At 37.3% G+C, this 18,128-nt stretch overlaps 1 protein-coding gene across 1 annotated transcript in view; it reads right to left on the bottom strand.

Annotated features, from left to right (window-relative positions):
* Positions 1-2,687: 2,687 nt before the first annotated feature.
* TCTN3 (tectonic family member 3) overlaps positions 2,688-18,128 on the bottom strand; it is a 28,037-nt gene continuing 12,596 nt past the window's right edge. The window contains exons 13-14 of the mRNA XM_007456172.1: positions 16,028-16,165; positions 2,688-3,062 (exon numbers count right to left, since the gene is read on the bottom strand). Of these exons, the coding sequence (XP_007456234.1) occupies positions 2,826-3,062; positions 16,028-16,165 (375 nt within the window). The 3' untranslated portion in view covers positions 2,688-2,825. The remainder of the gene's footprint in view (positions 3,063-16,027; positions 16,166-18,128) is intronic.

The raw sequence follows: 18,128 nt of genomic DNA on the forward strand, positions 1-18,128 counted from the left end.
ACAGCCATGGTATCTTTCCTTCATGTAACTTAAAAAAAAAAAAGTGATTCTATTTGGATTGGAGGGATTTAACTTTTGTCTCAGCAAGTGAAAATAGGGCTGGACATGACCAGAAAGTCACAAAGGAAGTGGACTATTTAGAACTTGACTATATAAGAACGCAGGATTGAAGACTGCACCTTTACCTGCCATAGAGTACTAGGTTAAAGTTATCTTAGGGGACTTCCCTGGTGGTCCAGTGGTAAAGAATCTGCCTTACAATGCAGGGGACACAGGTTGCATCCCTGGTCAGGGAACTAAGATCCCACGGGCTGCGGGGTAACTAAGCCTGCATGCCACAACTACTGAGCTCATGCGCCTCAACTAGAGAGTCTGTGTGCCACAAACTACAGAGCCCGTGAGCTCTGGCACCCACGCGCCACAACGACAGAGCACACACACTCTGGAGCCTGCACGCCACAACTAGCAAGAAGCCCGCGTGCTGCAACGAGGAGCCTGCGTGCTGCAATGAAAGATCCCGCATGCCACAACTAAGACCTGATGCAGACAAAAATAAAATAAATAAATCTTTTAAAAAATAATTATCTTAGTCTCAGGTTCTTTAATTGTTAGTAACAGAAACTTATTCAAACAAAACAATTTACTAGAAAGAGTAAAATGTAAAGAAGAGCAGAAGGTAAAATTGGATGTCATAAGAGGTGGGTACAAGGAACTGGAAGTTGGGAACCAATATTCTCCTCCATTTCTGGGTTTCCTATTTACACTTCTGTCTGCAATCTGCTTCTTTTTTCTCCGTTTAAGATACACTCTTCATTAGTGAACATCTGGTGGAAAATGGCTTCCTCAGCCCTAAAATATCTTTAGTGCCTCCTCCCCACTGACTTTTAGACTTCGTCCTAGTTTCATATTCCTAGAGAGAAAATCTTACTGGCCTAACTTGGTCCAGGACTGCATTTTTGGTCTAGTCAGCTGTGGCAAGGAGAGGAGGGGTCATGCAGGTAACTCCAACACAGCAGAGCTCTGTGTGGAGGGGATTCTCCGAGAAAAGGGAGTAGGCTAGGCCGGTAGACATGTTACGTGAGTTGGCAATGTTAGGACACACACTTAACCAGTTTCAGCCAGACTATGCAATATAACTTTGTAGTTTCACAAACCAGGCTGAACATCAGAAGCACCAGGAAGGCTTTTAAAAGATACAAATTCTTTGAGCCCCCAGTGAATTAGAATCTCTAGATGCAGGGCCGAGGGATCAGCATTTTTAAAAAACCCCAGTTTATGATGTGACTGGCCTTTAGGAACCCCTGCTTTAAAAGACAGGCCCAGAATGCCAAACAAGCAAATATATCAATAGAAATGGGAAGTTACTCATAAATAAGGAACATTCCTATATACAATAAACAGGGAGGTTTTTCCTGGAGAACAAATATTTTCTTTAAAATACAGTTTTATTTTCTGATTATAAAAATCAGAAATGCTTATTATTAAGAAAAAATTCCCATTTTAGACATGTTAGCTTTCCAGATGTTTAAGTACATATGTATAAATATTTTTTGTTTTACAAAAATAGCACCATAAAGTATATGTACTATTTTGTAGCCTATTTTATTCACTAAAAATAGATCATGAATGTTTTCTTATGGCAATAAAGCTAGGTCTACTCAATTTTCGGTGGTTGTACAACATTGCAATCTATGGATACATCATAGTTTGATTAACTAATTCCCTATTGTTGGACATCCCCCCCGATAATGTCTAATAAGTGGAATTTTTGGGTTAAAGTTTGTGAACATTTTTAAGGCTTTTGATACATATTAAATAGCTATTTGCCCTTCTCTCCAAGTTTCTACCAGTTTATGTTCTCACTAAAAGTATTCGAGAGTACCTGTTTCTCCACACCTGTAACGGGCCGGCTGGGATTTCAATTTAAGTCTATCCAAATTGCACATACCCCTTTACAGTAAAACTTGCTCCTTAAACTGAATACATGATTACAATAGAGAACTCGTGCAGTAAGAGACCTCCTATATAAATAAAGGGAGGGAAGAAGACTGCATTGTTCTCTAGATGATTTAAAAAAATGTTTTTCAGGGCTTCCCTGGTGGTGCAGTGGTTGAGAGTCCACCTGCCGATGCAGGGTACACGGGTTCGTGCCCCGGTCCGGGAAGATCCCACATGCCGCGGAGCGGCTGGGCCCGTGAGTCATGGCCGCTGAGCCTGTGCGTCCGGAGCCTGTGCCCCGCAACGGGAGAGGCCTCGTATGCAAAAAACAAAAAAAATGTTTTTCAAAGGTCTGTTACAAGGGGAGTGACTGGAGATAAGAACATCATAAAATCTTATCTAAGATATGTTAAAGCAGCTTTGTAATTGGAAACTAGGCTTATAAGCTAATCAAATTAGCAGAGGGGTAGAGAGGAAAAGAATACTTGGGGTATTCCTGCCTTGGAAGAGCAGATGTGCTCATTTCTAGTGTAAGATCTCATACACTACAGTTTAAAAAGGCATGGTGGATCACAATGTGAAACCATTTCACACCCATTAGGATGGCTAATATAAAAATAACAAATATTGGGAAGGATGTGGAGAAATTGGAACCCTCACATACTGCTGGTGGTGCAGCCAGTTTGGAAAGTAGTTTGGCAGTTCCTCAATAGATTAAACATAAAGTTACCATATTGCCCAGCAATTCCACTCCTTCATTTAGGTCCTCTGTTTTCCTAAATGCTCTCCTCTGGTCATGAGCAGGTGAGGATCTGTTTAGCCAGGATAAGCAGGGTGCCTCAGAACTTACCATGGGAAAAATTGAAATCTGCTTCTTCTCCTTTTTTTCACTTAGTCTCTAGGTTGAGAACTCCAAGTAGTAAGAGACACAGGATAAGAATGGGAGAGACTGAGCCTTTTTGAGAGTCTACTCCTCTGCTGAATACCATTTTGAAAGGAAAGAAGAAGTCGAATGGCAATTTCCAGTGCATTCTGGGTTGGCCTCTTGGAGGTTCTGGCTTCTGGGTAATGTCCACAAAGGTCACAACAGTTGTCAAAGGTACTTCTGTTTCTTGTTGGGAATCCTGCAGGAAGAATGTCTGTGACAGGTTAGTGCTTGGTACCCATTCAAATAGCCCTCCAATTTGACTGTTATTATTACTTCCCTGAATAATGACTCAAAACAAACTGCTCTAAGCAAGACAGACCTTTTTCTCATATTGATCCTATGTAGTTCTCCTTCTGAGTGAGACACAAGGAAATTAATTTCTTAGCAATACTTGAGGACACCAGAACTGTGAACAGTTACACCTACCAAAAGACTGACTCTAGCTTCCCGCAGTTGGGGACCTGTCTGATATCAAAGAAGCCACTGCTTCTGTTATGTGTTTAGCAGCTCTACCTTATCAGGTCCCAGAAGGCTCCAGGCTCTGAAACAGTACACACGTACTAGCAGTATTTCTATTCCTTCTTCAGTTGTAGAAAGAAATGTGAAAGTTCATGGAAAAAGCAAAAAACTCAGTAATGTAGATTGAAAAACCATCAAATTCACAGAATCTCAGGGTTAGAAAGGATCCTCCCAACCAAACACCAATTCAAGTCAAATGAAAAAGATGCTCCTTGTCAAGCTGACTCAAGTATCTGATCTAATAGACATAGCTTTGGGTAGATATGGTTGCAGCCTGATGACTGGAATTAAGTTTGTCTAAACTGAATTCCCTTTGTTCTGACTCTGTTCACTAGGCAAACTTTTGATTATAATTTGACAGTAAATAACTATCTTGTTGAACCAGAAATGAAGATTTTCATTTACCTTCCTTCACTCTGATGCCACATATCTCTGCTGTGGTCTTTGGCAACAGTAAATATCAGGCTCTGGGAACATAATTTTGCTTGGTATACCCTTCCACAGGCATTTTTAAAATAAATGGATGTGGGGCCAGTGTTGTGATAATCTTGCATGTCATACTAACTCTTTGGATTTTTTTTTTTTAAACAGTGAAGCTCATATGGGACTTGGCATAGAACTAATGTAACTTCTGTGGCATTGAAAGACCCACATACAATCCAAGTACAGCCAGCTTAGGCTGAAGATGCTGAGGGTATCCTGACTCCAGCCAGGCATTGAAAACTGGCTGAGACTAACCAGACAAAGAAAATGGGGAGGAGTTTATTACTTAAGATTAAGTAATAAACTTTCTTTGGACTTTAACTTACAAAAGGATTTCCTGTTTAGGATTTTAATTTTTCCCTAGGAACTTTATAATGGGGAAAGGATATATATTCAATTTTTGGAGCAAATCTTTGCAGTTGACATTATTGAAATACGTTAACATTGTTATTTAACCTCACTGTAGAATGCCTGATGAGCTATATAAGCTGGGATCGCTAGAAACACTTTGGGATGGGAAATAGAATAGGCAATGAATTTTCAGCCTTGGGTTCAGTGTTGCCTAAGAGTTGATTTAATTAATGGGCTGTTCTGACTCATTTCAGAGCCTTTAGGGGGAGGGGAAATTTTAAACTGCCTACAAGCAGTCCCAGGTGTTGTGGTTATAACTAGGGTAGTGGCCTCATAATGGAAGAGTGTAGTTTTACATTAGGAAGCTCACTGCTACACACCCAAGCCAAATCTACCTATCTAGTGTTTATTAGTGATAAAGCTGATATCTTGATCTCCACCTGACTCTTTTAATTGGTTTCAAGCTGAGGTAGGGAAAAGTGTCATTAGCCCCTGCAAACTCCAAAATCAGGGAACTTCTGGAGCCTTGGGGTCAGCCTATACCGAGAACTGACCTCTTAGATAGCTATGAGCCCAAGAAGGCAAACTTTAGGCCCATGTCTACCCAAATATATATACACACACACACACACATATATACATACATATACACACACACATATATATGTATATATATATATGTTTAAGTCTATAGTGGTATTTCAATGGCTGGGAAATCCCACATGGTAAAAGTTCTTCAAGTTGTTTTCTTCAGACTCACTTGGGGTTAGGCTCATCAAGAGCTACTACTGGACTTGATTTTAGGATGGCGATGTAAAGACACGTCTTCTCTCTGTATATCTTAAAACCACTCCAATACAATAAGAAACAGATACAAAATTCCATCTTCACTGAAATGGAGAGATATCATAATATGTGAATACAGAAAACAGATGGAGGCAAGGTTTCACAGAGGGAAAGAAGGCCAAACCTAAAAGCCTTCAGAGACTAGAAGAAGATCTCTGTAGAACCCTGAAAGACTCAGTAACAGAAGACAACAGGGAAGCAGGGATGAGGCAGGGACAGAAAATGGTTACTGAATGATACCCTCCTCAATGCAATCAGATAACCACCCTTTCCCTATCTCAACAAGAGACTAGGAAATTTAAACCAGAGAAATTCTGGATTTAGGGCCACTGGACATAGAAAAGGACAAAGTGAGGGCTTCCCTAGTGGCACAGTAGTTAAGAATCTGCCTGCCAATGCAGGGGACACAGGTTCGAGCCCTGGTCCGGGAAGATCCCACATGCCGTGGAGCAACTAAGCCCGTGCACCACAACTACTGAGCCTGCGCTCTAGAGCTGGCGAGCCACAACTACTGAAGCCCGCAAGCCTAGACCCTGTGCTCTGTAACAAGAGAGGCCCTCGCACCTCAAAGAAGAGTAGCCCCCACTCTCTGCAACTAGAGAAAAAAAAAAAAAGCCTGCACACAGCAACAAAGACCCAACGCAGCTAAAAATAAATAAAATAAATAAATTAAAAAGAAAAGGACAGAGTGAGGTATGGAACTAAAAATAGGGCAATTATTCTGTATAATGAAATCCCTTCCCCCAGTCTGGCTTCAAAATGGTGAAAGATGGTCTTATACACATACCCTTCAGTCAGGAGCCAGGAGGGGTTTTTTTCTGGAGAAAATTAATAGTCCCAATAAGAAGATAGAAAGATAATGACATTGGCAGTTCTACAACCCTCAAAGCTATTGCACCTAACCACCCTACAGTGAAGCCTACAAGTCAGTAAGTCTCACTCATGATCATAGAGCTTTCCATCAGTTTAGCACCTTACTCTTATTTTGGATAGACAGCTAGAGATTGCCAGGTAAGTGAGAGAAGTTTCTCATGTTAAAGAGAAAAACTGTACCAAATGAATGGAATAAACAAATTCAGAGGAAACAGAGATTAAAGATGAAGACAAAAAACTGTTAATATCTTAAAAATAGATAAGAAAAGGATATTATGAAAAGATACAGAATAGGAGTGAGCTCTCAGATATTAAAAATGTGATAGCCAAAAGAAATTCAGTAAAAAGGCTAAAAGACAAAGTTGAGGGACTCTTCTAGAAAGAACAAAAAGATAAACAGAGAGACAATATAAGAGAAAAGAAAAAATTCGAGAATCAATATAGTGATCCTGTAACAGATTAACAGGAGTTCCAAACAGAAAGAACAGAAAATAGTGGGGAGGAAATTATTAAACATATAATAATAATTGAAATTTATCAGAACTGAGCTTTAAAAGAGTAAAAAAAATCCCATGAATTGTTTGGTATGATGAATGAAGAAAAAATACTACCCAAGGCCTCATTTTGTGGAAACTTCAGACTATTAGGGGTAAAAATAATATCTTAAAATGGCTTCTCAACAGCAATATTGGAAACTAGAGGAATGCTTTCAAAATTGAGAGTGAAAATTATTTTCAATCTAGAATTCTATACCTAGCCAAATGATCAACTATGCATCATGATGATAACGATGGTGGTTAAATAAAGTTATCTTTAGATGTGTGAACTAAAGAAAAAAATGTATTTTACATGCTCCTTTTTTCAAAGATGTTATTAGAATTTGAGCTCCACCAAAACAAGAGAATAAGCCAAGAAAAATGAAAAGGTAATGTCTAGTTAACAGCAACTCTAACACAAGTAGAAAGCAAGGGGGAATCTCCAAGATGACAGTAAAGGAAAGTTCCAAAACAGCTGCTGGGCAGCAACTAGTCCATTTTACATCAGATTATGGAGGGTCTCCACAAAGAGAATGCGTAGGAAAGGTAGAACAAGTAGCACTATTGGCAAGTCCAGCTGGCAGTGCAGCTGGAAAGCTGCATCGAGAGAAATTTTACAGAGCTGGTAGAGTATGTGAGACGTTTTAGCCATTAGCTCAAAGAAAATTGAAGAAATGAAATATGAGATAATTATTAATTTTAGGAAGAATAAAACATTTCACAAAAATTTAATTACTTGGCTCAACATAAATGTATGATCACAACAACGAAACACTGAATATTGATTTAATAAAACATTTTGATGTAACTATACTGGGAGAGTGGTGGGAGGGGTAGGAGAAGAGTAACAAAGCTAAACTCATCTACCAAGACAGGATGTCAATAGATTACATAAACTCTAAATTCAAGAGATAACTGAGTATGATATTGCTTAGAAATTGAGAGAAATACCAGCAAGAAAGAGGAAAAGAGTTAAACAGGTTAATTTCTGGAGAGCAGGCGGGATATGGGACTTTATTTTTTGTTAAGAGATCCTCTTTTCTAGCATTTTTGACTTTAAAAATATGTTTACATATTATTTTGATAAATTATACAATTATTAATTAATTTGATATATTATACCATTATGTAGCATTAGCCTAATCTGCAGGGGAATTCTGAGCTATAATGTAGGATTTACAGTTCCAACAATTTGTGTGCTCCCAACCCAAGGCAAGGGAGTTGGGCTCTCATATTCCTATGCCCTTAAGTCATTAGTTAAGAGCCATCTGGAAGATGTATATTTCCAGGCACTTGACAGGCAAAGTGGGTTCCAGTAGCTTGAGGGTGGCCTTCCAAAACAAACAAAACAAAAAAGGAAGAAAAACTTCAGAATACCTACCAAATTAAAAAAAGGGTGGTGGTGATGGCGGTGGGGCTGGTGGGGGGGGATGAAAAATACAAGGGTTACTGCAAAAAGTAGGATTACATTTGGTAGTCAACAGGCTATTACCATATAAGATATAAAAGAACTGAATGAAATGCCCAAACTAAAAACTATCCATCATCCTTGACTCATTCTCTCCCTCAACCTCTGCATCCAAGCAATCAAGTCCTATCTGTGATAAATCTCCTGAGCTCTGTCTCCTTCCTGCAGCCCTCACATCTGGACCCAGGCTATCAGCATATCCTGGATAGTTTCTGTAACAGTGTTCCAAACCTCACCTCGGTATTGCTCCACACCTTCTGTAAGGGTGGATGACGTCTATCTTGTTTACCACACTGTACCTAGCACCAAGCATGATACTTGGCACAGGGGAAGCACTCAACAAAGATCCTTTTTTGCACAAATGAGTAGAGGTATTTTGGAGATAGGGAACTAATATAAAGTAAGAAGAGGTAAATAAATCACAAGGTAGTAAGTATGCCATAGCTAATTTGAGAGTCAGCAATTACAGGTTACTTTGACTCCTTATCCTTCCCACCACACTGTAATTAGGGTCTCTAAAGGTTGTGGTTCATTCATTCATATACTTATATGTTAATATTTCAAATGAAATGCTTATTCTTCATATATTAAAAATACTGCCTCCATATTTATGTGGAAGTTTGGAACAAGTGCAGTCTAGTAGATAATCCAATAATTAAAAGGAACTTGAATGTACTTGCCAGGTCACTGGATAATACTGAATGTTACTGACCCATTTTAGAACCTATGTTTTAGTGCCACATGAAAAAGATTTTAAAGTTAAGTTCAGTGTGTTACACATGAATTCTTAAGTCTAAAGTTTTTTATTTGCATTTTAAAAGTTATGTATAAGCAAAATTAGAGAATTCACTGTTTAGCATGTGTAGCAAGAATACGGAAACAAACAAAACAAACAAGCAAACAAAAAAACCCCAAAAATCCTCAAAGTCTGGTTATTGGGACTTCCTTGGTGGCACAGTGGTCAAGAATCCGCCTGCCAATGCAGGGGACACGGGTTCAATCCCAGGTCTGGGAAGATCCCACATGCCACTGGGCAACTAAGCCGGGCGCCACAACTGCTGAAGCCCGCACGCCCAGAGCCCATGCTCTGCAACAAAAGAAGCCACCGCGGGCTTCCCTGGTGGCGTAGTGGTTGAGAGTCCACCTGCCGATGCAGGAGACTCTTGTGCCCCGGTTCGGGAAGATCCCACATGCCGCGGAGCGGCTAGGCCCATGAGCCACGGCCGCTAAGCCTGCGAGTCCGGAGCCTATGCTCCGCAACGGGTGAGGCCACAACAGTGAGAGGCCCGCATACCACAAAAAAAAAAAAAAAAAAAAAAAAGGCCGCTAAGCCTGCGAGTCCGGAGCCTATGCTCCGCAACGGGTGAGGCCACAACAGTGAGAGGCCCGCATACCACAAAAAAAAAAAAAAAAAAGAAGCCACCACAATGAGAAGCCTACACACCACAACAAAGAGTAGCACCCTGCTCGCCGCAACGAGAGAAAGCCCACGCTCAGCAGCGAAGACCCAACACAGTCAAAAAAAAAAAAAGTCTGGTCATCTCATTTCTTTTATCAAAACAAAAGGCACAAAGCCAAGTCAGCACAATTTCTTTTACTATGGATCTAGTTCTGTTATGTATGGTTGACAATTTATTTCTAACTTAAGCTATAATATTTTATGATGTTTGCCACCAGCAATTCTGTTTTAACACTTTGTGAAGCTTACGGGATTTATTTGCTTCAGTTCAGTTTACATGCAGCAAAATACTTTGTCCCCAAGTAAGGTTTACCATTTAATAACATGAAAAGTTTGGATTAGATTCTGTTTGGCTTTGGTAATAAGAAGTACACGCTATATGTTACTATATTACATATTTATAATGATAACTTTTAAACCATTATGTGCTAATCCTCTATGTCAAATCAATACAAATGAAAACTATCACTATTAGAGAAAAAGCTGTGGATACCATCTCTTAGATTTATGTTTTTGTAGCTACATATTTCAGACTATGGACTATGTGCTATTAAGACTAAGGCTGTGATGAACATTCTTGTACAAATCTTGTTTTGGACATATGTTTTAATTTCTTTTGGGTAAATAACCAGGAAAAATTGCTGGGTCATAGAGAAGATGAATTTGTAAGACTAAGTGATTGTACCATTTTTCATTCCCATTAGCGAAGTATGGGAGCTCCAGTTCTACATTTTTGCAAGATTTCATGTTACCACAGTCTTTGATTTTAGCTATTCTAGTGCATATTTTATTGGATATTCTAGTGAGTGGTGTCTTATGCTTTTAATTTGCATATCCCTAATGACTAAAGATGTTGAGCACTTTTTCATGTTTATTGGTCATTTATGCAGTATCTGTTCAAATCTTTTGCCCATTTCTAGTGGGTTTTTTTTTTTGGTCCTTGCATTATTTATTTGTTGGTGTTCTTTACATATTCTCAATATGATCTTTTGTCAGATAATGCATTGAGAAATATGGTCTCCCAAGCTGCAGTCTGGCTTTTCATTTTCATAACGGTATCTTTTGATAAGCAGAGATTTTAAATTTTGATGAGGTCGAATTTATCAAGTTTTTAGTTTTACAGTTAATGATTTTTGTTTCTTGCCCAAGAAATCTTTACCTACTTCAAATTTGCAAAGATATTCTGTTTCTTTTAGAAGCTTTATGACTCTGGATTTCACATATAGGTTTATGATCAAGGCATAAGTATTTTTGTGTATGGAGTTAGTTCATTTTCTCCCCATATGTTTATTCAGTAGTTCCTTTTATCCAGTTGTTCCAGCACAAACTGTTTTTAAAAAAGTCCTTTTCCTATTGAATTTTTTGTGGATCTATCTTTAGACTTCCTGTTTTTTTCTCATTGGTCTGTTTGTTACCAGCACCACACTAAGATTTAGAGTAAATCCTGAAATCAGTAAAGTCCTCCATCTTTGTTCTTCTTTTTCAAAATTGTTTTGGCTATTCTAAGTCCTTTGCATTTTCATGTAAATTTTAGAATCTGCTTGTCAATTTCCACAAAAATGCCTACTAGGAGTTTTGGGGGTTTGCATTGATTCTATAGATCCATCTGGGGACAGATAATGGATCTGTCTTCTCCATGAACATGGTATATCACTCCATTTATTTAGGTCTCTTGTAATTTCTCTCAGTAATGTTCTATAATGAAGAGGTTTTGCATTCTTTTTGCTAAATTTGTTCCTAAGTACTTTATGTTTTTTTCATGCTATTGTAAATGAAACTGAATAAATTCATCTTTAAAATAACATCTAATTATTATTATTATTTTTAATTTTTGGCCATGCTGTGCTGCTTGCAGGGTCTTAGTTCAGTGACTAGGGACCAAACCCGTGCCCTTGGCAGTGAAAGCACAGAGTGCTAACCACTGGACCACCAGGGAATTCCTGAAAATAACATCTAGTTATTTTTAGGTGTTTTCTTAGTGACTTTGAGAAAGTTTAATTATTACAAAAGCAGTAAATTATACTGTAAAAAATTAAATAATAATGATAAATAAAAAAGATATAAAAACACCATATTTCCATCACCAAGAATACCACTATTAACATTTACATCTTTATCTATACACACAGACATTGATATATGCATTTTTAACTATATGGGATCATACTGTATAGGCTGTTTTATAATCTAATTTAAAAAAATGAATCTCTATTTTTTCATGTTAATGGTATTTCTATCTAAAATGTAGTCTATATTCAAGTTTCCTCAACTATCCCAAAATATATTTTACAATTGTTTGTCCAAATGAGAATCCAATGCAAAAACATGAACTGCATCTGCTTGTTATATTCATGAGTCTCATTTAATCTAAGACAATCAGAAATGATGGTATCTATTATGATTGTTAGAACTTATAAGTACATGATTTTTAAGAAGTTTGCTGATATCTGGTATTAAAACTGATTTTAGGAGAACCAGTGATTTAAATACAGTAAAATCAATAATAATTTCTGAAAAATAACTAATGAATTATTTATATATAACACTTTCCAGATAACATATACATTATTTCTCCATATTTTCTTGGGGAAAAACATATATTTGAGGGAAAAACCAATGAAAAAATTTTAATATCCACACTTATTTTAAAGATGTCAGTGAAGTTATCAAGATTTTCAAATGAGTCAAAGAGAATGCGTATGTTAGAGTAAATGTTCCTAAACATCATGTGTCAGGGAGAGATCTTAGGTGGTTATACATTTTAACATATGGAACAATGAGCATAACTTTAAAAAGTTCTTTAAAAAAATGAAAAGAGGTAATAAGATAACAGAACAACCCAGTGAACTAGGTAAAGTTCTATACAGGCTACTAAGAACCACAGAAAGGGGCAGATAACTTCTATAGTCTAATCATTCATCGAGAGAGGAGCAAATAGTGGTTGACTGATCCTTGAAAAAGAAAGACTTTAGTGACAGAAACTTTACTGACTGTCATAGCAACCAAGTCCACTGGCGGTGTTACTGTTGCCCCTTCTCGGAAGAGAGGTCATTTGGTATTCTCCAGTACATCAACAGAAACGAGAAACAGAACTGTTTGTTACCAATCCAGCCACTTCCTAGTCCTTTCTTTCATAGCAATTATTTCAAAAAATCTCATTCTGAATTATTCTTATTTTGTTTAGTGTTCTTTATCTTTCCTAGTATACTGCCTGTTTAATTAAGAGATTGTGGCAGAGATTCTTAGCCGGGCTTCAAGAAATCAATAAATCCCTTGAAACTATATAAAGAATGTTGTGTGTCTGTGCATTTTTCTAGTAAGTGAATAGCTTTCAACAGATTCTCAACAGGATCCATAAAATTAAGAACCACTAGCTAGACTGATAGCTAGGTTGGCAGTTTTTCTAGCATATGCTATTTAATTGAGGCATAAACACTGCTAACTTTCATTTACAATATAATGAATAAAAGGCATTTATGAAACAATATATTTAGTTTTGAAATGTAGTCAAGAGATATATTCTCTAAAAGTTTTTCAAATTGCAAATTGTGACCCACTAGTGTCTACCATTAAAAATAAAACAGAATAAATTACAATAGAACAGACTATCACAGAGTGTACTGCATAAAGACAACGTTTTATAAAAATCTTATTTCAGTTTTATATAAGTATGTGGTATAAGCTGGGTTGTGATGTAAAATATATTTCTTACCATGGATGATAGCCAACAAAGGTTGAAAAACACTGCTCTAATTCCTGCTTATCTCTTTTGTGTTTTGCTTTAAACCTATTTGATATGCTATTTATATGGAAATTCAGAACCAAAAAAAGTATGATAATAAAATAATAATGATGATATGATGAGCGATATTTACTGAGTATTCACTATGTGCCAGGAAATGTTAAATGTTTTATTTTATGATCTCATTTAATCTGCACAACCTAATGAAGTATTATTATTAATCTCCATCTTATAGATGAGAGTAATTAGATTTAGAGAAATAAAATAACCTGATTTGGGCCTACGTCTGTCTGACTCATGCCTGGGATCTTAATTACCACCCTCAACTTCAGGCAACAGGTCTCCTAGATAATCCAAAAAGCTTGATGATCCAGTTAAATAGAAATGAATATTATAATTCTAGAAAGGTTCAGAGCCTTGATCCTGTGATGCTACACTGTTCTTTTACCTCACTTATTATTTTGGTTTTATTGATTCAAAATATTCTTTATAACTAGTTGTTTCTTCCTTGAGAAATATTTTCTTTTTTAAATGAAAAGAAAGTTTACATTCAGACAGAAGACATGATGTATTTTATCAAGACCCAAACTTAACGATCCCTTTAAAGGACCAATTAGTACAAAAACATAAGCAGCAGAGTACCATGTAAATAAGTCCTATTTACTTCATGGGTTTGTTGTGAGAATTCAATACTAAAAACACATAAAAAATATTACCAGTGCCTGTTACATAGTAAATGTTCAATAAATGTTTTGCTATTATTATTATCATACAAGAAGACAGGGAAGTCTACACAGTGTTTTGCTTAAATTCTTCCCTATTTTGTAGTTTGTTGCTGGAAACATTCCAAAAATTTTGCTGCTTCACTTTTTACAGTGAGAGGAATCTCAAGTGTTTCTAAAGCTACATTTATACCATGAAAAGTCATTCAGACAGTTCAGTTCAAAATTCAACCAACCTTCATTTCAAGGTGCAAAAACACAAATGCCTACCAGCCTAAGCAAATAACCTGAATGAGAGAAGTGGGATGGCTAAGGGTGGGTAGATATAGGCTGTGTGAATGGGGTACTCTATTAGTTGAAATCACCATTCAGCGGCAGGAGAGTTTATGCCATGCAGGAGTGTAGGATCTTTACCACCAGATTTTCAAGAGAAGTCAGATATCTGGATGTGAAGGTAAAATTTCTTGATTTTTAAATGTTGACACAAATTTAAAAAACAAAACACTTTGTAGAGGGGGCAGACTAACCTGAAAAGCTAACCTCTACTAAATACTAGAAAAATATAATGATTAAAAATATCTAGACAAGAGAGAGGCACTGGGTAGCTTCAATGCCTAAGAGAGCCAGAGTTTCAGGAAGATAAAAACAGTCCTGTAGGTATCCTCCAAAACTATACAAGTATTCATAAATAAGGATACAGTTCATAAAAATAAAACAATAGATTCAGTGCAGTATCTATAACAGATTAAATGAGTCTTACAGAGAGTTCTATTTTATTCAGTAAACCAACACAGGGAGAATGGAATGTTCTCATTAACACAGTTTCCAGCAGCCTGAGTTTTAACACATTTACAGGCATAGAGAGCTAAGGTGGTCAACTCTGCTGTGAGGGAGGAGCTAAAGGTATTTTACTTCTGACTTAAATGTAGTCTCTAGTTTCTTTTCTGGGAGGTAAATGCAATGACTTACAGGTAATAATTTCAATTAGTTTTAATTTCCATTAAAAGTTAATAAGTTCATACATGAATCAGTTCACCAGGGCCTAATGATTTCTGTTTTTGAACTTCTAAAGCTAAGTGTTAGGTTCTAAAACCAAGAGAGATGCTAAAGCTGTCTTAAGGCACATCATAAACAATGGGTATATGTTTACTACATGTTAAAATTATTTATTTTAGGGGATTTCCCAGTGGTCCAGTGTTTAGGATTCTGTACTTCCACTGCAGGGGGTACAGGTTCGATCCCTGGTCCGGGAACTAAGATCCCACAAGCCGCATGGTGCAGCCAAAAAAAAAAAATTTATTTATTTATTTATTTATTTTTGCGGTACGCGGGCCTCTCACTGTTGTGGCCTCTCCCGTTGCGGAGCACAGGCTCCAGATGCGCAGGCTCAGTGGCCATGGCTCACGGGCCCAGCCACTCCATGGCATGTGGGATCTTCCCGGATCGGGGCACGAACCCGTGTCCCCCAAAATTTATTTCAATGGAGTGCAATCAACCAAGAATTGAAGACTACAAACTAGCCACAGTAGTAACTAGCCACAGTAGTAACAGCAACCAACAGGCCCAGAGACTCTAATTAGCATGTGACTGTCACACTGAATACAGTTATGGAAAATCTTTTTTTTTTTTTTTTTTTTTTTTTTTTTTTTGCGGTCCGCGGGCCTCTCACTGTTGTGGCCTCTCCTGTTGCGGACAGGCTCAGCAGCCATGGCTCACGAGCCTAGCCGCTCCGCGTCATGTGGGATCTTCCCAGACCGGGGCACGAACCCGTGTCCCCTGCATCAGCAGGCGGACTCTCAACCACTGCGCCACCAGGGAAGCCCTATGGAAAATCTTTTCTGTGGTTCAATCAACCAGTGTAGTAATACTGGTATGATTAAGTTAAAAGAACTAACCTATTACTATAGTCATGAAATTTAAAAAAAAAAAAAAACAACAGAAAAAAAGGGATATAGATTGTATTCACCATAAAAACATGTTAAATTTCAATTCAGGCAGGGAGGATTGACTTGAAAGTTAATTGCGTCAGCTCATTCTAACCAAACATTGGCTGGTAGCATAAATTGGCTCTCAGAAGTTAAAAAATTATCTGGTCATCAAACGGCTGATAAGACAATCGAGGCTCTGTAAGGCTTGGTGGTCCTTTATGAGCCAAGACTTACCCGTATGGGCTGACAGTGGTATAGGAATCGGGCTCCTGACACATGAGCTTGTGGGTTGGACTGGAGGCCTACATATGCCCACAATATCTGGATCTCCAAGGAAACTGGTATGACACAGCAGGAAGTACAACGTATAGCCTGCAGAAGGGAAAAGAAGCATTTGCTTCAATTGCTGATGGTTGCCTATAGTTATTTACCATGCATTAAGTAGCCACTGTTTCTTAAACATTACACAATAACAGAGAAGGCAATGTGGCTTAGAGAAAGGACACAGAAGTTCATAATAGGCCATATTACTGTCCATGAGCTTAAAAAATTAATATTCTAAAATGGAAATACTAATGTAGAGATTAATAAAACATGAACCCATGTACAATGGTTATAAGAAGTGCTCAGTGAGTGGTGCAGTCAGTACTGTGGAATGCCAGAAGAAGAAACAGCCATTTCTGGTTGAGGATGGTTTTGTGGAACTGGGATGAGTAATATGTGACTGGAAAAAATAGTGTTTAAAGGAAAATTTACGTAGAGAGATGGCATATAAAATGGTATGCAACTAGAACAGCACATGATGCCATTGAGGGACAGTTGCTGATTAATTAGAATAGTTACTGAGTGTCTCCTGTGTGCCAGACATGTGTGAGGCACTGGCCTTGAGCAGGTCACTAGACTGAAGCAAAGGATTTGAACACAGGAACAGCGAAAAGATTAAGGAAGGACATTTCAGGGTTAGATTATGAAGTCCAACCAAGCAGTGTGACCCCCAGGAGGATTAATTCCAAGATGCAGGTAGCACTGACGGAAGTGAGGACACAAATCAGGAGGTTACTATAACTTAGCAGATACAAACTATCCTCAAATATGCCTGTGCTTTTCTAACTTCATACTTTTTATAGTAAGGCTCAGACATAGGCAATAACATGTCTAAACTAGGACTAGGGGAAGACAGACTATGTTTATGTTCAATTTATTAAGGAACTGTCAAACTCTTTTCCAAATTGGCTCCACCATTTTTCAGTCCCACCAACAATGTCTGAGGGTTCCAATTTCTCCACATTCCTGCCAACACTTGTTATTGTCCATTTTAAAAATTATAGCCATCCCAGTGGGTATGAAGTGGTATCTCCTTGGGGTTTTGCATTTCCTTAATGGCTAATGATGTTGAAAATCTTTTCATGTGTTTGTTCCAAATATTTAAAAATACTTTTCCTTCCATTTATTCTATCTACATTAGGAAAAAATTTCCATGTTATCAAATATCCTTCAAAAATGTGATTTAAAAATATAAATAGTAGGTTTAAGAATAATAAAGAGTAGTTCCACTATAATCTCAATCCTTGTCACTAACCATCCCTTTTCTGTACTCAGCCATGTATTACCCAAAACCATGCTCCCTCAGTATGGCTGTATGAAGTTTAAGAGAACTCAGTTTGACTGCAGTTCCCCAAAGGCTGGATCAAGTACATGTAGCTACTTATCCCCCAAGTCTCATTAAAGGAAAGAAGTATACAAGGAATAAAGTCATAATAGTGCTGAGAAAGGGAAAGGGACACTTTAAAAATAATCTCTAAGGGGAAAGGCCTTTCAAAGTCTGAACCAAAACGTGAAAGTTGAAAAAAAAAAGAAGATTGATAAATCTCACAATATGAAAATCAATTTCTGCATAGCATGAAAGCCATAAACAAAGTCAAAAGACAAATGACAAACTGGGAAAAGAATATCTACAAATCATACAACAGAAAAGAGCCAATTTCTCAAATACAAAGATTTTCTACAAGTTATAAGACAAGTAATCAATAAAAATGGGTAAGAGATATAAATAGATCATAGTGAAGAAAACACGAATTGTTCAACTATATGTCAAGATACTCAACCTTACTCATAGTAAGAGAAAAATAAAACTACAATGGAATGCTATTTTTCACTCATCAGACAAGCAAAGATTAAAAATTTGATAACCCAGTGTTGAGGAGAGTATGAGGTAACAAGCCATCTCATAGATGGATAGTGGGACTGTAAATCGGTACAACCTGATGGGAAATAAATTGGCAATATTTATTAAAAATTTAAATGCATATACCCTTTTTTTTTTTTTTTTTTTTTG

The sequence above is a fragment of the Lipotes vexillifer genome, unplaced genomic scaffold, assembly GCF_000442215.2.
Source record: "Lipotes vexillifer unplaced genomic scaffold, Lipotes_vexillifer_v1.1 scaffold184, whole genome shotgun sequence".
NCBI lineage: Eukaryota > Metazoa > Chordata > Mammalia > Artiodactyla > Lipotidae > Lipotes > Lipotes vexillifer.